A 21,293-nucleotide genomic window follows, 5' to 3' on the forward strand; every position below is an offset into this window, starting at 1 on the left:
CTGAGAACAGGCTGAAAAGCCCTCAGGCCCAAAACAATAAAAGTAATCAAAAATTGAAAATTTTGATATGTAACGAGACAGAACAGAAAAATATGACAAAAATGACGGGAAGGCACAAAGGACTCATTTTACTAAGCTGTGCTAGTGGTTTTAGCACACGCTTAGCGCGCTCTACATTGCTGTACATGCTACACACTAACGCCTCCATAGAGCTGGCATTAGTATTTTCCACATAGCGTGGAGGTTAGCGTGCGCTAATCTTCAGCGCACGCTAAAAATGCTAGCACACCTTAGTAAAAGGAGCCCAAAGTATACGAATGAAAAATACGCATATACTACACTTACAAAATATGAATACTTAGAGAAACTCCAAGAACAGCTTCTCCACTCCAGGGAAAACTAATAACTGATAGTCCCACAAGCCAGCATTGGTTCAGAAGATCTTCTATACGCTGTGGAAGTTGCATAGCATCAGATCCTACTTTGATGTGGCATCTTTTAAATTATTGGTTCAATTGTTGGTGCTGAGTAGTGCTGCCCGATTCACGATTCGAATCGATTCTCTGATTCACTTTGGGTGAATCGATTCGAATCGGTTTATTGAAGAAAATCGGACATACCGATTCGTTGGCCCCCTTGCTACCACCGCTTTTGCCTGGCCAGGAGGAGCGGAGAGAGAGCCTTGCTGCCAGGAAAGAGAGAGCCTTGCTGCCCCGATCTGCAAAACCGGAAGTTACATCGAAGCAAGGACTCTGGTGGCAGAGGGAAATCCTGAACTGATCTCTGGTGCAGATCGGCGGCAGCAAGGCTCTCTCCTCTCCAGCCAGGCAAAAGCGGCGGTAGCGAATGCAATTCACTACTCTGCTGCTACTCTGGGCGTCTTCTTTCCATTCAGCCGTCCAAGCGGAAACAGGAAGTTTTCACTGAAGGCGGGCCACAGTGGAGAGAAGACGCAAGGAATAGTGGCAGGAGTGGATCACTACCGCCACTGGCAGACCTCTTCCCAGATGCATCCTTGCTGCCGAACTCTCTTTGGAAAAGGTGCGGGGGTTTGGTGGTGGTGGTGGCTTAGGAGTGCCATAAAAAATAAAAAATGGTAGATGGAGGGAGAGAGGAGATGGGGAGTTGAAGGACTGGAGGAGAGATGGGGAGAAGATAGATGGGAGAAATGAACTTGGTGGAGGGGGGAAGATGGACTTGGGGGAGATCATGGAGAGGGGAGATGGGGGGAAGGATAGAAGAAATAAGGTTCTAAAAACAGGAGAGGGAGAGAGATGGTGGACAATGGGATTTAGGGAGGGAAGGAACAGAAAGGGAGAGAAGTTGGACACAAGGGATAGTGTGGAGGGGGGATAGAGATACTGGATAGGAGGGTAGTTGGGAAGAGAAAGGGAGACACGGTGGACCCTGGGGTGGTGGGGAATGAGAGAGAGATGAAGGATGAAAGGGCAATTCAGAAAAGGTGGATGGAGACGAAAAAAAGGAAAGATACCAGACCTCCAGGGGAGGAAAGGGAAATGGAAGGGGAGGGGAGGACAGAGATAGAAGATGGATGGTTAGCACGGAGAAAGAAGAATGTAGGAGGCCCTGGCAAGCACGTTATCAGAACTCAACCGGAGCCCGGGACCGATAAGATCTGAATAATGATCAGACAATAAAAGGTAGAAAAAATAATTTTATTTTCTATTTCGTGGTGTTAGACCACGAACGTGAGTTAGGATTTAAGAGAGAGAGGAAAAATCTTTTTTGTTTGTTTATTTTGTTTACACCACAGCGCTAGTGTGGATAGGAGAGGGCAAAGTGGGTAAAAAGGCTATAAAAGAGGTGAAGAGGCTATAAAATAAACCCACTAAACTAAAGTTCCCTAGTGGGAAATAATTACACAAAATGACATAAATCAAACACTTCCCACTTATATGAAAGAGTGCACAATACTACCTCTTCAAAGTATAATTTATACAGGAGGAGGCCTCAGTACTGGAGCCTACGCAGTCGTAGTCACTGACTGGATCTATCAGCGTAGTTGCTCTGCTCCTTTGCTCCAATCATCGGCCATACTCCTGTATCCCCTTATTTTAAACAGCTTATTTCTGCCCGTTTTATTATTAAATAGTCTAAAAATTCTACAGCAAATTTAAATACATTTCGTACTATCTTCAAGCAAAATTATTCTAATTGTTTAGAAGATTGTTTGCTTGAAGATACCACCACCGTTTATTGTCTTACCAGGCGGCTCTCTGGGATAGGGAACTGAAACCCCTGTTACTAAGTTCTGAGTCTTATTATCATTTTAGAAAGCAACTGTTTGGTAATTAATTAATTCTGATTCTTTTGTATTGTTCTTAAATTTTTGTAAACCACATTGAACTTTTTGGTTATGCGGTATAGAAATGGATTATTAGATTTAGAAAGGCACTCGCGCATGCTCACTATAGGTAGTCTCAAGATTTTTTAAGTGACAGTACACTGTTGCACTGTCTGTACAAAATATGCAGCCTGCTTGTCCTCGGATAATGTATTAATACTGTCCAAATCCATGTGGCTACAACATTTCTATGTATTGCTCTCACGTCTGTAGTAAATCACCTTTTATTTAATCACATTTATTTTCTAAAAACATTTTTTATCTATCCTTACTTTTTATTTCTAAAATGGTTATATTTCTACAATTACAAAGTGCAAAAAGGCTAAAGGTGGCTAATGAGAGTGGAATATAGAACTTGCTCTATGAAGGGAATATAATATTGTTTTATCTAAGCTATCGGGCTGTGGTAATACAAGAAGATTTCGATTGGTCAAAGGATAGAGATAAATGCACAAAGTTCTCTTGGAGTGAACTTATGGATTTTATATCTTGTCGAGTTATGCAAACCAATTGATGAACTATGAGAACTATATGAATTGATTACAGCCCTAGCTTAGTTCTGTTTTTGTTTTTGCACGATTGCACTTTGCACTTTATATTTGCACTTTGTAACTGTAGTAATATAACCATTTTTAAAATAAAATGTAAGGATAAAAATTATTTTTAGAAAATAAAGGTGATTAAATTAAATATTAAATATAATGATATTCTGAGTATAGAATTTGATGAAGTGAATGTTAGGAAGTTTGTTAGAACATCCCAGTTTTTAATTTTGTAGTAAATCACCAACATGATAACTGTTCCCCATGAATTGTGGCAAATCACAGATATGATTATGGTATGTCCATGCATTCAGTTGTGGTGTCAGATGATGTTATATTCCATGCTACTGTGCTCCTTTCTCCTCCCATCCTCGGAGCCCAGTCACAGAAATTAGTACTGTAGGTAGAAAGCCTGCATCTCATGCACATCTAGTTGATTAGGTAACACACAAAGGAGTGAGATGCTGGAAATGGAGCCCAAGTGCATTGTTCCCATTTCACCATAATGTTTAACCAAACAATAGTGCTCATAGGTTAAATAACCCATTTGAATCACAACAACGGAGAAAGCATCAGTCATTTTCCATAGGGTTATCAAGATCAGTTATATATATGTTGCTATAACATTAAGAGAGAAAGACATCCACTAAACAGTCATTCAGTAAATTCAACTAGTTAGATGCAACACTCACCATGCAATATTTCCAATAAACCATCATAAACAAGAATGCCACTAGTTTTATTACATGCTCATTTCACAGAGGGAATGGAGTAGAGAAGACATGCCTGCCAGTATGATGGTTTAAGAAATTCGATAACAGATTAAAAGTGAAAGACTAAATATTCAACCACTATTTAGTTTCTGAAATTCTTCCTACAGCACAGTATGGTAAACTGCAGCATCTGGAAGAAAAGTGCTACTCACATCAATCCACAGAGGGCCCGATTCTATATATATTGTCTAAGAAATTGGCGCCAACTAGTGCAACGCTAAGCGTGATTCTATAAAAGTTAGGCACACTGTACAGAATCATGCTTAGTGCCACCTAAGCAGCATTAGGTGTCACTATATGTACTTTTAGGTGTACCCTATTTATATCAGGGTTTTCTTGTCCTAAATGTGAGTACCTAAGTTGTAAACACAATGACACCTAAATCAAAAACAGGTGCATAATAAGAAAACATGCCCACGATCCACTTCCTAATCATGCCCACTTTTAAGTAGGTGCTTTGGACTAGGTGCATACTAATTTGTGCTATGCGCCTACCAAGTTGTGCACCTAACTTTCAATTAAGTCCAATTAACATCAATTATGAGTTAATTGCCAAATTATTGACGCTGATTAAGTCTATTAATCAAGTTAGATGCTTACATTGGCTAGGCATACTGAAGTAGGTGCCTAACTTTAAGCAGACTCTACAGAATTTGGGGGATATTGTTTAAACTTTAGAGCACAAAAAGAATATAAGGCAAATACTTAGATTACCGTATTTTCACTCATATACCGCGCACCCGTGTAAAAAGCGCACACGGGTATAGCGCGCGGAAAACTGTAATTTATGTAAAGAAATTTTTATATACCGCGCACACCCGTATACCGCGCATGCCACCCCGACTCTCCCGTCGCTACCCGACTCTCCTTTCGCCCGCCCCGACTCTCCTCTGGCCACCCCGACTCTCCTTTCGCCCTCCCCGACTCTCCTCTGGCCCGCCCCGACTCTCCTCTCCCCCTTGAAGTCCTGTCCCCACCCTGAAAGCCTGATGCCCCCCCACGACGTCCGATTCACCCCGAAGAACCGCTCGCACCCCCACAGCCTCCCCCCCAACCCCCCATCATGGAGAAGCTCCTACCATTCTCCTGCTGCTTCCTCTTCCGGCGGTCCCGGCCCTTCTGTGAGCCCTGCGTCTGCGCTGCTTCCTCTTCCGGAAGTCCCACCCTTTCTCTGACATCAGAGAAAGGGCAGGACTGCCGGAAGAGGAAGCAGCGCAGACGCAGGGCTCACAGAAGGGCCGGGACCGCCGGAAGAGGAAGCATTTCAGAGCAGGGCTCACAGAAGGGCCGGGACCGACGGCAGAGGAAGCAGCAGGAGAACGGTAGGAGCTTCTCCATGATGGGGGGGGGGGAGGCTGTGGAGGTGCGATCGGACCTTCGGGGTGGGGGTGCGATCGGTCCTGCGGGGGGAGGGGGGGGGGCTGAATCGGACGTCGGGGGGGGATGGTGCGAGCGGTCTTGCGGGGTGAATTTGACGTTGTGGGGGGGGAACTATGTAAAAAAAACATTGTAAAACGCGCTCACGCGTATAACGTGCAAGGTTATGCACGGTTTGTAAAAATCGTGTATAACACACGCGTTATATGCATGAAAATATGGTAATTACCTTTTCAACATTTCAGTGGTCCATTTATAAAAGTGGGCAGCATAATAATAAACAGATGTTTGGAATGTTCCACAGAAAAATGCTGGTAATTTTTCAAGTAATCTTTACATGACCCAATATTTTTGTACTTCCATAAGTTTGCTTCCAAAAATATACACTTTCCACCTAAGTAACCACAATAAAGGCATTTACAAGGGTGACCCATACTTGAAGATGAACATAGTAACCCTAAGAACAAAACCTGGCACTATTATGAATTTTTAAGGTCATGTTCCAGATTGGGAAAGTGACCTTGTACCTTTTCAGTATTTCATTCATTGTTGCTGCTAATGAGAAAAAAGGCTGAAGCAACATCTCAATTTTCAGGATTACAAGGTACACCTTTTTAAAATGAATGTTTTTCAGAGTTAATGGATTAGATCTACAACGGCGCTAGCCAAAGATACTATAGAACCTCTGGCTGCAAAAGCCCAAAATTATTTGCTATTTCAAACTTTCAACAGGCCAAACAGCATAGAACTTTCCTGCTTTTCTCAAAATGCACTTGGTTTCCATTTCCTGGTTGTGTGAGTGCCATGTCAAAGAGGATTGTGGGATATAGTGCCTTACTGTACTTCTCCTCCTTGCATCTCTGCAGAATCTCTAAGCTCCTTTGATGGACTGGGTGATGGAGAAAGCTAAAACTATCGACACTTTTCAAAATCGCACATGGCACTGCATCATCATGCCCTTGAAAGCAAAATAAAAAGAACAAAGGGAGAGAAGACAAGAGAAAGAGACAGATTATATAAGCAGAAATTGCAGAGAAGAAAACATTGCTGCCAAGTGACCCACTTTTACTGGAGAAAATGTTTTTCCTTTAAATGGACTGTGACTGTCCAGTTCATAAAGTAACAGTGCTCATGAAGGAAAATGGTTTTGAATGCAACCTGTGTAAACCACTGTGTTCAAAGATTCTTTCAATTTACTTATCCTCCCCCCCATTTTTTTATTTATTTATTTTTTTTTTACAAAACTGCGTTAGGTTTTTTTTTATCATCAGCCCCAGTGATAAAAGCTTCGATGCTCAGAGGAATTCTATGTGTCGGAGCTTTTACTGCTGGGCTGGCAATAAAAAAGCCTAACGGTTTTGTAAAAAGGGGGGAAGGGGGTTAGTGCTATTTCTTAACTAATCAGAGAATTTTATCTTTCCACCTTCTTTTTCCTTGCTGGTAATCATATTACATGGTTTATCTTCTCTATCTCAGGTTTCCTTTATTATAAATGGAGTAGCAGTATTCTTGACAAGCTTCTATTTAACAAAATTCTGTATTTATTCCTTATTTTTAAAATTTTAACTTAAATTAATACACTTATTTCTAAGTATCCTTAAAAACAAAACCAGTTTATCCTGTGCCATCAAATACCTTTATAATAGCCTGCAAAATAAAACTAGTTTAAAATTCCTACAGTTCTAAATTTTAAGAGTAAAAAGCCCCCAACAACCAAACCCAGGGGCTGCCTGCTGTTATATGGGACAGCCAGTTTCTATTCCCATATCAGGCTCCTGATCTCAGGAATTGCAAGGACTTGTAGTACTTTGGAGGCAGGGAACCCAGTTCCTGCGAGAAGGAGAAAATTGTTTCTGCTCAATAATGACATCTACTGGCTAGGGTTAGTGTGCATGCATACAGAAAGGGTTGTTAAGGGAGTTAAGTTTTGTGGGATGTCTGTTGCTACAATGATTGGGTTATAGAATAGTAATATAAAATTTAACCATGTGAATTTTTCTGCTTATTGTTTCCCTAAGTGGTCCTAGTTCATGTTTGATTTAAAAAGATTCCTCTTTCAGAAAACAATAGGTATTAAATGTATGGTAAATCAGGGTAATTACAGTATCCTGGGTAAATAAAGTTGTAAGGCTCAGGACAGAGTTATCAACTTCCAGGACAAATTTTATTTAGACAAGAAAGAAAAACATTTTGAATGAAAAAGCATAATGTTTTCTAAGCAACTAAAAACATAGAAAAGCTTTAAGGATGAAAGCAATGAATATAAAGGAATCAATGCAGTAAAGAACTATTGAGATCATGTTTGGCTTGAATAGAATGATTGTACAATCTATATTTTGAAAAGCAAAATTATAATCTTTCTCACAATACCACAATCTCACTGGTTGAATGGTGCTGGATGTTTCACATTTATAAAAAAAGTGAAAGAACAATGAGCACAATGACAATAACTAACAACAAATATTATAACAGCAGTATTTTACACTGGCACTATTATAACTATTAAACCCAAATAAAGAAAAAATTGTGTCCAAAACTCAAAAGCTCCAAAAGTAAAGATAAATGGGCTCTTCAAAAAGTTTCCGCACTTTCATAGGTTTGAGGGAAATGGTTGGGGCGGGAGAAGTGGTAAGAGGGCGTGTTAGTAGGGCGTTGGTAAAAATGTATCACAATATAGGATGATTATGTGGAAAAGTGATGCAATTTGCTTTTGAGAGATTTAATAGTTTTTTTCTTTAAGTGCGGAAATATTTTGAAGATCCCTCATATTTCATAACTAGATACAGCAACCAAAAGCAGTACTCAAAATGGGTAATACTCGTACTGACGGCAATAATAATATTAAGCAGGATATAAGGGAGGCCAATAACCCAATATGTGTGAGAGACCCCTTGCCTGGGAAAACTGAAGACACCAACATATAGATAATAAAAAATGAAGCTAAAGGATATAGAGATGTTTCAGAGTTACAGTAAAATAATATTCCTAAATTAGCATTACTGGCGTGTGTTAAGAACATAAGAATAGCCTTACTGGGTCAGACCAATGGTCCATCAAGCCCAATAGCCCGTTCTCATGGTAGCCAATCCAGATCACTAGATGTTTGTTCTAGTAATAGAATGTAAGAAGTGCCTAAGTCTTAGAACAGGGAACTGGGAACAAGGATCAGGTCAGTGTGCCCTAAATGAACGTTGTTACAAGATGTGCAATGCACTGAAATAGAACACCCCCTCTTTTTGCTGACAGGAGCAAAATTAAGCAGCATGTGATAACTAAGTCATTATTGTTGCTAGGGAAAATTACTAATGAAATAATGTTGACAAGAAATCATGTTATCAAAACTAACCAAAAGGACATTGCTGGAATATTCAACTTATCATTGGATCTTAATGAAGCAATTGTAATTCAATTGGAAAATGTACCAACTACGTATGTTTAGTAATGAATTACCGTATTTTCGCGGATATAACGCGCGCGTTATACGCGTTTTTACCTACCGCGCATACCCCTCGCGCGTTATATGCCTGAGCGCGGTATACAAAAGTTTTTAAACATAGTTCCCACACCGCCCGACGCCCGATTCACCCCCCCAGCAGGACCGCTCGCACCCCCACCCCGAACAACCGCTCGCACGCGCTCCCACCCGCACCCGCATCCACGATCGGAGCAAGAGGGAGCCCAAGCCCTCTTGCCCGGCCGACTCCCCGACGTCCGATACATCCCCCCCCGGCAGGAACACTCGCACCCCCACCCCGAAGGACCGCCGACTTCCCGACAATATCGGGCCAGAAGGGAGCCCAAACCCTCCTGGCCACGGCGACCCCCTAACCCCACCCCGCACTACATTACGGGCAGGAGGGATCCCAGGCCCTCCTGCCCTCGACGCAAACCCCCCTCCCCCCCCAACGACCGCCCCCCCCAAGAACCTCCGACCGCCTCCCCAGCCGACCCGCGACCCCCCTGGCCGACCCCCACGACCCCCCCCACCCCCCTTCCCCGTACCTTTGGTAGTTGGCCGGACAGACGGGAGCCAAACCCGCCTGTCCGGCAGGCAGCCAACGAAGGAATGAGGCCGGATTGGCCCATCCGTCCTAAAGCTCCGCCTACTGGTGGGGCCTAAGGCGCGTGGGCCAATCAGAATAGGCCCTGGAGCCTTAGGTCCCACCTGGGGGCGCGGCCTGAGGCACATGGGCCCAACCCGACCATGTGTCTCAGGCCGCGCCCCCAGGTGGGACCTAAGGCTCCAGGGCCTATTCTGATTGGCCCACGCGCCTTAGGCCCCACCAGTAGGCGGAGCTTTAGGACGGATGGGCCAATCCGGCCTCATTCCTTCGTTGGCTGCCTGCCGGACAGGCGGGTTTGGCTCCCGTCTGTCCGGCCAACTACCAAAGGTACGGGGAAGGGGGGTGGGGGGGTCGTGGGGGTCGGCCAGGGGGGTCGCGGGTCGGCTGGGGGGGCGGTCGGAGGTTCTTGGGGGGGGCGGTCGTTGGGGGGGGGAGGGGGGTTTGCGTCGAGGGCAGGAGGGCCTGGGATCCCTCCTGCCCGTAATGTAGTGCGGGGTGGGGTTAGAGGGTCGCCGTGGCCAGGAGGGTTTGGGCTCCCTTCTGGCCCAACTACACAAAGGTACGGGGAAGGCGGGTGGGGGTGTCGTGGGGGTCGGCCAGGGGGGTCGCGGGTCGGCTGGGGGATGGGCGGAGGTTCTTGGGGGGGGGCGGTCGTTGGGGGGAGGGGGTTTGCGTCGAGGGCAGGAGGGCCTGGGATCCCTCCTGCCTGTAATGTAGTGCGGGGTGGGGTTAGGGGGTCGCCGTGGCCAGGAGGGTTTGGGCTCCCTCCTGGCCCGATATTGTTGGGGAGTCGGCGGTCCTTCGGGGTGAGGGTGCGAGTGGTCCTGCCGGGGGGGGGGGGGGTGTCGGACGTCGGGGGGGGGGCATCAGGCTTTCAGGATGGGGACAGACCTTCAAGGGGGGACAGGACTTCAAGGGGGGACAGTGCACGGAAAGTCAGGGGGGGTGAACGGAGAGTCGGGACAGCGCACGGAAAGTCAGGGCAGTGCACGGAAGTCAGGGGGGGTGAACGGAGAGTCAGGACAGCGCACGGAAAGTCAGGGCGGGCGAAAGGAGCGTCGGGCATCATGCGCGGTATACCCGTGAGCGCGGTATACAAAAGTTTTTGTACATGTCATTGTGATTTCTGCGCGCTATACCCGTGTGCGTGTTTTACACGGGTGCGCGTTATATCCGCGAAAATACGGTAAGCAATGTCATAAATCCAATAAAATGGCCAATCACTTGTAATTCAGGGAGATTCTTGGTTGGTGATGGAAGAAAGAGCTGAGAGGTATGAAACCTGTTCATGTAGGTATTCAGAGCAAACAATACTTTTAACAATAACTAGATGAGAAAATATGGCTGTGCAAAGCACAAATGACACATTATTTACTAGTTTTACATCACAACTAGCATCAGCAACTGTGGATTTTACTGCTGTCTGGGCAAGAAAAACTAGAGCACAAGGTATGAAACACACTATACACACATAAGCAGACACTAACTCTCCCCTACCTCCCATCCAAGGCAAAATATGAATAGTTCCTAGCCATGCATCAAATATTTTTTCTTCAAGATGTCTGAAATGCTAGATAACCTCAATGATTTATTTAGGTCTACAGGAACAAAGAATACCTACAGAAGTTTGAATAGCAAAAACTGTTGAAAAGCTGGGTACTGTTTCAAATACTCTTTGTTAAAGTTAGCTTCCCTGTTTTACTTCTTGGTGTCCTTTGCAATAGAGAATGACACGGTGACAAAATTAATCACCGTTCCCGTCCCCGCGGATAACCGCGGGAAACCATCTTCATATCATTCTTTAAGGAGAGAGAGAAGAATCAGAGTATGAATGGCCACAACCACTGAACCGCAAGCTTTGCTTTGAAGAATGCTGGTGTAGAAGGACTGAGGTTGAAACAGACACTACAGAATGACAGTCTCTGGTATCCAGAGCAGATATTGTGATGTCATAATGCCTTATTCCACCAGTGCCTAAGAGCCAATCACATCAGTGATGTCACAATGGCTTCATTATCCTTGGCTCACATAAGAATCAGAGTATGAATGGCCACAACCACTGACCCGCAAGCTTTGCTTTGAAGAATGCTGGTGTAGAAGGACTGAGGTTGAAATAGACACTAGAAAATGACATGGGATTATTTCCCACGGATATCCGCAGGGACGGGAATGGTGATGAATTTTGTCACCGTGTCATTCTCTACTTTGCAAGCTTAGCACTGTTGTTATTTTTTCAGTGTTAAACTCTGAAGCTCTATAGAATTCTTCAAGGCACCTAATTTGATCTATATTGTTACCTTATAGCTACCATCACAATGGAAAGGTACATTACTTTTCTCTTTTCTATATTAATGGGACTTTTGACACTTCATAAATGCTATCCTCTGATCTAATTTAAGAGTGACTACAAACCAACCTCTGCAGCCCCCTCCTCTCTCCTGCCTGCCTGTAACCCTGCCTCCTGCAGTCTCAGGTGCCTAATTATTGCCTGGCTGTAGCCACTCCCAATCAAGAACTCAGGTGACCTCACAAACCTTGCTACATATTTAAACAAAGCCCTCTCTGGGGCGCCCCTTTTCAAACTTTGTTCTGAATGGCCTCCTGGTTCCTCCTGTAGCCAGTTAGTAGCCCATTTTAAGCTCCTCTGTCTGCTCTATCTCTTGGCCCTGTCCCCTTTGCTTTCCCTTCCAGCCTTTACTCTAAAATAAATGCTATCCTTTGATCTCTTTCAGGAGTGATTACAAACCAACCTCTGCAAACCCTTCCTCTCTCTTGCTGCCTGTAACCCTGCCTCCTGCAGTTTTAGACTGGTGCCTAACTACTGCCTGGCTGTAGCTCCTCCCATTCAAAAATTCAGGTAACTTCACAAACCTTGCTATATATTTAAACAAAACCCTCTCTTGGTGGCACGAACTGCCAGCGCACGAACAAGGAGCACATGCTCCTAACTGCGTTCCTTTGTGTGCCCTCCTCCTCCCAGAACGTCCTCTCCGATGTCAGAATTGACGTCGGAAAAAAGACTTTGTGTCGGTTTTAGCGGTAGCAGTAGCAGGGCGGTAAGATAGCAGTAGACCGGGGAAAGGAAGGAGGGAGGCTTTTTTTTTTTTTGCGCGGCAGGGAGGGAAGGAGGTAGGCAGGCAAGCAGGCTGGCTTTGGCCAGGGAGGTACACAGGCAGGCAGGATGGCTTTGGGGGTGGGACAAAGTCTGGAAGGCAGTGAGAGGGACATAGGAAGGAGGCATTGGGGGCACTAAAGACATGGGAAAGATGCACTGGGAGCACTAAAGACAGGAAGGGGCACTAAGGACATGGGAAGGAGGCACTGGGGGCACTAAAGACATGGGAAAGAAGCACTGAGGGCACTAAGGACATGGGAAGGAGGCACCGGGGGCACTAAGGACATAGGAAGGAAAGAGGGAGGGAAATAGAAAGGGACAATTCTTGGGCCTGGGTGCAGAAAGAAAGAAATGAAAGAAAGGATACACAGACAGAAGGAAACGCAACCACAGACTCATGAAATCACCAGACAGCAAAGGTAGGAAAAATGATTTTATTTTCAATTTAGTGATCAAAACGTGTCAGTTTTGAGAATTTATATCTGCTGTCTATATTTTGCACTATAATTGTCTATTTTTACTGAGGTGATCGAGCTCGCGGAGATGGGGCGAAATGGGGTTTTTAAATTTTAGTCCTAGTAGTTTGCCGGTCCACAAAATAATTCTTTTATTTCTGCCAGTCCACGGGTGTAAAAAGGTTGAAAAACACTGCTTTATGACAAATGTTTCACCACATATGCAACTGTCCCAACTTTAGTCGTAGCCTTCTGTCCTCCTCTCTCCCATTCTCATGTGCCCCATGGAATGTTTACTAGACCTCCAACAAACTACATTACATTTATGACCTCTTCATCTCCCATTCTCTCCACCTGCTTGCTCTGAGACATGGATTCACCCTGAGGATTCCACTACAGCTGCTGCCCTCTCCCATGCGGGCTGCTACTTTTCCCATACACCACACCCCACTGGTCAAGGCGGAAGTGCTGGGCATCTTCTCTCTCCTTCTTGCAGATTTTAACCTCTTCCCCATTCCAATCACACCACCCTTCTTCATTTGAAGTCCACTCCATCTGCCTATTCAGTCCTCTACCTCTATAGATAGCCATCATATATCGTCCCCTTCTTCCTTTCTCACCAATTTTGACTCCTAGCTTTCCAACTTCCTTGATTCATCTTCTCCTTCTTAGAGATTTTAACAGTCACACCGATGATCCCTCTTGACACTTATGCACCATTTCTTGCCTTAACCTCTTTATTTGACCTCCATATATGCTCCACTATCCCTACTCACTGGCATGGCCACTGCCTTGATCTTGTCATCTTCTCCAGCTGCTCCCTATCGTTGATCATCATCTTATAACCTTCACAATTACTCTTCCTTCCCTCCAGCCACACCCAGTCATCAACAACAGGTTTCAAAACCTTCATGCCCTCAATCCTTCCACACTCTCCACCACTGTTTCACCTCCACTATGTTATCCAAGTCTATCAATGAGGCTCATTTTATAACTCTATTCTCTCCTCTGCACTAGACACCCCTGCTCCCCACTCTGTTAGGTGTTGAAACCAAGGGCTGTTATGTTTAGGAGCCACATATTTCCTGAAATTTCCATGCAAGTGCTTTTTACATTTACAAAATAAGGGTTGTCTTTTGAGATCCCACACAACTAGAATAATTTCTGTTGGTTAGTGAGAAACAAATACAGAACAAATTGTTCAGACTTTAAGTTAGGAGTTAAGTATTCTATATGCAATACCTGAAAAAAATTTAGGACTATCGTCCTAAGAATGTATTCTTCAAAGATTTATTTAGTGAATAAGTGCTTTTCTCTCAGAACTTGTGGGCTAGATGGAATTTTTTGATAAATTGGACATTTTTTATTTTTATTTCTGCATTTCCATATCTTGACTTTGTGTTAAACATTGTTGAAAATTTATATTTTTAAAAAAAGAACAATTTATATACTGTATACTTGTGCCCAAGTCACTGATATTACATCTAAACTAGAGGATGTGATTATAAGCTAGATGACTTATAAAACTGGGGGAACTGCAAAAAAAAAAAAAAAAAAAAGTGCTTCTGGGATATACCTGAAGCAAATGGGCAACAGGAAGATGGGAGGATGAAGTTCAGGACTATGTTGAAAATGTTTGACTGTTAATCCCTTCCTATGATAGTCTTGTACTGACCTGATTTGGTACTGTTTCTATATGGAGTTTAAGATGATTTGTTTGTAATTTTGTAAACAACATAGCTAATATGTGGTTTAGAAATTTTTAAATAAATAAATAGTATAGACCCTATAGTAAACCCTTTGGAAAGAAAAGCTGGGTGTTATGCCATTATGCTACTGCTGATTGAAAGAGTGTATAGGGAGCTGGGTCCTATAATAGGTCCAGGGACATGAAGGTTCACTTTGCTCATTATTCTAATAAGGAACACATGTTGAGGCAAGCTAGACTGATAACCACATTTATTTTACAATGAAGCTATGGTGCTGTTTTCCCAGTCTCCTTATTAATGCTAGAAAAAAAGGAAAGATATGAAACTAGTGTTGGACATTTCTATCAAGGAAAAAATCCCTTACAAGTAGACTTTACCATTCTCCGAGTTCAACTCTGAGCTACCTGATTCATCTCTTCACCTTCGCATTCTTGGCTGAAGCCACCAACTCCATTGCTAGTTTTCCCCAATGTTGAACAATGAGGTTGAACACTCTTTGAGACAGTGACCACTCCCCTGAGTCTAGAGTCTGCTGGCTGAGAAAGTCAGCCTGAACATTTTCCACTACCACTACCACTACCTGGGCTGTGGAGATGAGTTTCCACCCACTTGAACAACAGCTAGGCCTCCAGATGTAAAGGAACAGTTCTGGTGTGCCTCTGTGTGTTGACATAAGCTACCATGGTGGCACTGTCCAAGAACACTCTAACTGCCTTTCCTTCCAGGTGCTTCTCAAACGCCCTCAACGATAGACGAATGGCTCGAAGCTCCACACAATTTATGAAGCACCTTCTCTGCGGGAGGGTCCATTAGCCCTACATTGGATGACCACTGCAATGGGCCCCCCAGTCAAAAAGGCTTGCGTCAGTCATGCCTCCCATGAGGAAATTCAGAGGAGCATGCCCTACATACTAAGTAGATCTCCTGAAGCCACCAGTGCAAATTGTTCCTTGCTTCCACTGTCCAGGGAAGCTGCAGCTGGAGTGAATGATGCTGCAGGGACCACCTGGACAGCAGGGAATCCTGGAGGGGACATATATGTACTTTCACCCAGGGAATTACTTCCAGGTGGCTGCCATCGAACCCAGCACCTGGAAGTAATGCCGGGCCATAGGATTCCTCATTGCTAAGAGCTCTACAATCTGCTTCCTGAGTTTCAATTTGCATGGCTGGGGAAGAAAGACAAGGCCTTTTGCCATGTCAAAGCAGACTCCCAAATACTCCAAGCATTAGTTCAGCTCTAGAGGACTCTTTTTGAAGTTAACTATCCAACCCAGATCCTGTAGGATATCCACAACTTGTCACACTGTCTGCTCGCCCTCCAGCCTTGATAGCACTCTGATCAGCCAGTCATCCAGGTATGAATATACTTGTATCCCCATCCTGCGGAGATGAACTGCGACCACCACCATCACCTTTGTGAAGATGCATGAGGTCATTGTCAATCCGGAAGGTAGAACTCAAACTGGAAATGCCTTTGAAGGACATGGAATTTCAAATATTTCCTGTGGTCTGGAAAAATGGGAATATGAAGGTTCGCCTCCATTAGATCTAAAATGGCTAAGAATTTCCCCGGAACCAGTGCTGCAATGACTGACCAAATCATATCCATGCAGAATCACAGTATTCTCAGTGCTGCATTTAGATCCAGGATTGGTCTGTGCCTTTCTCAGGCACTATGAAGTATATAAATATATGGAGTATCTGCCAGAGCCCGATTCTTCTTCAAGAGCTAGTCAACATTCAGACCCTGGTCTCTTTTTCCAGCCATCTGGCTGGTGAGTCCATGAACAGATCTGAAGAACTCGATCTTGTGACCCTCTCAAATAACATTTAGGACCCAGCGGTCAAACAAAACTTTCTCCCACTCCCTCCAGAAAGCCAATAGCCTATTGCCAATAGGTGGGGGCAAAGTTCCTGACCTGCCATCATTGTGACTTCTTGGAGATTGGGCTGAAGCAGGACCCCCAAGGATTGCTGTCATCTGGAGTTGTTAAATCTCTGTCTGGATTCCTGATAAGATCTCTGAGCAAAGGAACCAGTGAAGCATTGGCGGGAACATTGTGAAAAACAAAACTAAGCAGAGCAGACCAGAACACCTCTGCACAGTTCGCGTGCAGAAGAAAAACTAAAGGGGACAATGGGCTCCACCTCCATATGGGAGGTGCTCAAAACTAAGTATCACAGAGGGAACGGATTGATCACCATAAGTACGGACTCCTGAGTAGATATAACACAATTAACCTTATAATCTTTATCTACCATCATTTTCTCTGTTTCTATAAAGAGTTAAAGTTATACTTACATGCTTCAAGTGTGTTGAAGCATAGGGACAAAGGCATAATTTATTCAATAAAAATACATACATACATAAAACTGCATAATCTAGAATATGCTATTTGACTCTCTCACATCAAGAGAAATTCAGCCTCATGCTGTTTTGCTTTATCTCTGTCTAAAACCATCATAAAATACAAATCTCAGAGAACATCTAGAAATGTATACATAATATAGTGAAATATCCAAGTATAGCAAATCTGATTATTGTACCCTCTGATTGTTACTAATTTTAATATTTTAGTGAATTATAATCATACCCATCATCAGAAAGGGTGGTAGATGAGTGAAATAGGCTCCAAGTAGAAGTGGTGGAGACAAACAGTATGACTGAATTCAAGAAAGCTTGGGACAGGCACATGGGATCTCTTAGGGAGAGGAGAAGATAGTGGATTCTGTGGATGGGCAGGCTAGATGGGCTTTTATCTGCCATCATATTTCTATGTTTAACATTATCTCTTCCAGTCAAGAATAATATGCAGTATTTCTACTGTACCATATCTGTGGGGAAATTATGTGAAGTAAAATTGATCAGAGCGAGGAGTCACAGTTAACACTATATAGCATATGGGAGAAGAAGTGAGACACTGGTAAAGGATAGATCAGCCAGAGGCCAGCAACAGTAGTAGTAATAAAGAAAATATGAAGTGTGTACATAGTTCCATAACAGGTAACCAAAATACGTCAACTAAATGGACACACATATCTGATGTCTTAAAAATGGAACAAATTGGACAGACTCCTTAATCTCCATGGATGCTTCTCCTTGTGAAACACTGCTCTAATGCACAATTCTTTTCTGCTTATATCCAGTACCTCAGCTCAAAAAGAGGAAGAGGATTTTTGTTGATGTCACTGCTAAATTTAGTGTGATGATCTAATAGGATGAAAACTATTCAGAGATATAGGATGATTATATAAGTGAAATCCAGGCCACAGTTTGCATCTTTTTTTTTTATAAAAGGAGAAGGACCTGAATAAAGAAGCAGCTAGATCTTGGGGGTTCAGGCTCCCCAAGTACAAATATGCTCATATAGAGGTCCTTTTATTAAGGCGCACTAACTGATTTATCGTGCGGTATGGCATCCATTATATTCTATGGGTGCCTTAGCATTTAGCGTGTGTTAATTTTTAGCGCACGCTATAAATCAGTTAGCACGCCTTAATAAAAGGACCCCATAATTTGGAGGATCTGAAAAACCCAGTGGGAAGGTTAAAGGAAATAAACTGCAAGCTATTGTAACTGCTCTAAATGCAATGCCTCTCACAACTTAAGGATACTGGTAATTATTTTTACTTTGATAAATTTTTTTGCAGTTCCTATTGATGCTGACAAGAAAACAATTTTGATCTTGCTCATTTGTTATAAGCTGAGTTATTTTGGTCCTAATATATATTGTCTAAATATTCCCATATACTTAAGAGAAGGTGTATAACACCAGTAATTTAACTATACTTAGGAAGAGACCTCAGTAACGGAGCCCACGTGCAGTCGTTTTTCACAGACCGAAATTTCAATGTGGTTGTATGCTCCTTTGCTCCAATCATCGGTCTCCTTCCCACGTGTATTCTATCCTCTATTCTAACTATCTTATAAATATTTTAAAGGGAGTATAGCTATTTATTATTAATATTTATATTTTATTTCTTTTTTTATTGAAACATCCTCTTAACGTTTACTTTAAAATGATCATAATTCATCTAATATAATAAGTCAGGTGTCTACACTCACTCTTTAGAGACCAAACTGACATCATTCATACATTTCTAATTTCCAATTTATTGTTAAACATTCGGTGTTAATCAATAATGTTTTTGAAAAAAGTACTTAGCTTTCTTATTTAGCTTTTAGCTTTCATTTTTTAGCAGCGCTCGTATATCATGTGATACCAAAGTGGCCAGCGTTTCGTAGACTTAAATGTTTGTCTACTGCTTCAGGGCTGTTTCTCACGTATAACAAGCTATTGTTTAACACACACTATCAGTCATCTCAATCACTTATTGTGTGTGTTAAACAATAGCTTGTTATACGTGAGAAACAGCCCTGAAGCAGTAGACAAACATTTAAGTCTACGAAACGCTGGCCACTTTGGTATCACATGATATACGAGCGCTGCTAAAAAATGAAAGCTAAAAGCTAAATAAGAAAGCTAAGTACTTTTTTCAAAAACATTATTGATTAACACCGAATGTTTAACAATAAATTGGAAATTAGAAATGTATGAATGATGTCAGTTTGGTCTCTAAAGAGTGAGTGTAGACACCTGACTTATTATATTAGATGAATTATGATCATTTTAAAGTAAACGTTAAGAGGATGTTTCAATAAAAAAAGAAATAAAATATAAATATTAATAATAAATAGCTATACTCCCTTTAAAATATTTATAAGATAGTTAGAATAGAGGATAGAATACACGTGGGAAGGAGACCGATGATTGGAGCAAAGGAGCATACAACAACGTTGAAATTTCGGTCTGTGAAAAACGACTGCACGTGGGCTCCGTTACTGAGGTCTCTTCCTAAGTATAGTTAAATTACTGGTGTTATACACCTTCTCTTAAGTATATGGGAATATTTAGACAATATATATTAGTGATTTTTTTCCCATTGGGGGACTCTACTATAGTGTAGTTCACAAACTTATTTTGGTCCTAACCAGACATAATAAAACTACTGAACTGTTTCCTGATATAATTCCATATGAGTGTTCTTGCACCATCTCCAGGATTATACAGATGAGCATAACGATTCAACATGCGAGAACCTGATTCTGAGAGGCTAGAATCCAGATGCTGTCGGACGCCTACAAGTTTTTATAACTTTTTGTATGTAGTGATAAAAGATGGAATCCTATTATACTTCCAAACATCAGCAGCTTACCAGTTTTCCTCTCGACATATCGTTTCCCTGCCTGCCTGAAAGCTAGCACAGCTCTGAAGAAGGCTCTTAGGACTGCCCAGCGAAAAACTGCAACTGGATCAATGCCGATCATTCCACAGATAAAGGCATTTTTACTGCTTCTCAAGAGTGCTACAATATCTGGACGCATATGATCTGTATTCTTCTCCCGGAAATCCTACAATCAACAGAGCAAACACCAAGATCAACAGAAACTGCCAGTAATACAAACATGAATAAAATTTCTCTTACATTTTGATTATGAAAGTACTTCCTGTAGTCATATCTCAGCTAAATTATGTTGCTTACCTCTTCATTATTCTGGTTTAACTAGTGAAATCTGTTGATAACCACATATACATTTACCAGTGAATGTGTCAAACATCATATGGAATCTTCCAGAAAAATTTTATATAAGAAGTTTTGGGCTTCATTTAATCTTTATAATCATGATATGCTCCAACAGAGCATAGTTTTATGGGTCACAGTGTATGACCCTGCTAAAATGACTTACTGGCAACACTGTGAGTCATTGAACAGTTCTGATCCTAGATAGAGATAGCCTCAATATGCCATTTAGAGGTAAGCATATACAGTTAAACATTCCCTAAAACATTTTTTTTTTTAAATCTTTATTCATTTTCAAAAATTACAAGTGTATAACATTCATTCAGAAATACCTTAATTCATCACTTGACATTCTTATTTGTATTATTCCAAAAAAATAATTATATAAGAAACCCACCCTAATTGCTATACCACCTTTACTACTAGGCAGAACAAGGTTTAGCACTGGGAGCATTTCTTTTCAATATCTTTATTAGTGGCATTCCTGTGCAATCTTAGGGGGAAAGAAAAACTTTTCTTGCAGACAATATTAAAATTTCAGAGTGGACACACTAGAAGGTGTAAAAAAAAAAAAAAAAAAAGTAAACTAAAATAAACTGTAAGAATAGACAAACATGTGGAAAAAGAATTTCAAATGTGGAAAATTGTATATTTATATATTTGGGGATGATTTTATAAAACATTTACTGGGTGTAAAGCATATTTATAAAAAAATAAAATAGCCATTACAACACTGAAAGTGGAGAGGAGGAATACATATGTAAAAAGTACATACATAAAAGAACAGTGCTTACTTTTATGGAATACAGGTACACCACCAATTCTCCAGCAATGGATTGTCTGGCACCTCCTTTATTCTGGACAAAATTACAAGTGCAAACTTCAAATTCCCACATCTGTCAGACCAGTTTTCTGGGTGGCCCATAGATGGCTTTGAGTGTAGCTGTGCTCACATAGATTGTTTACACTTCAGAGATGTACAGGAACTATACAGAAGACATTTTATTGGGCTTACAAGCTGTTTAAATGAATCCTTTGGTGGATGCGAGGGGGAAATGCTGGGATTTGTACTACAGTTATAAAGGTGACCGCCATTAGTTCGGCAAAACGGTTAATCCAGCAAAGTTTTAGAACCAGGGGAGCCAGAAAATCTGTGGTGTGCCTATATATGCACAGATGCTCCCAGAACTGAAGGTCGGTACGATGTACATGTGTACTTTATAAAATGTGTGTACGCATGCATTGAATACATGTACATATTTTCATCTTACTGGGTCAGACCAATGGCCCATCTAGCCAAGTATCCC

The 21,293-nt window shown here is 42.2% G+C and overlaps 1 protein-coding gene across 5 annotated transcripts in view; it reads right to left on the minus strand.

Annotated features, from left to right (window-relative positions):
- The window catches only part of MYO9A (myosin IXA), a 517,771-nt gene that overhangs the window by 224,386 nt on the left and 272,092 nt on the right, over nt 1-21,293 (minus strand). For 4 of the 5 annotated variants that reach the window (XM_033919771.1, XM_033919768.1, XM_033919769.1 and 1 more), the window contains 2 exons: nt 19,621-19,816; nt 5,896-6,015 (listed from right to left, as the gene is read on the minus strand). In XM_033919771.1, coding sequence (XP_033775662.1) covers nt 5,896-6,015; nt 19,621-19,816 — 316 coding nt within the window. The remainder of the gene's footprint in view (nt 1-5,895; nt 6,016-19,620; nt 19,817-21,293) is intronic. The other variant, XM_033919772.1, reaches the window with a different exon arrangement.

This window comes from Geotrypetes seraphini, chromosome 14 (assembly GCF_902459505.1).
Source record: "Geotrypetes seraphini chromosome 14, aGeoSer1.1, whole genome shotgun sequence".
NCBI lineage: Eukaryota > Metazoa > Chordata > Amphibia > Gymnophiona > Dermophiidae > Geotrypetes > Geotrypetes seraphini.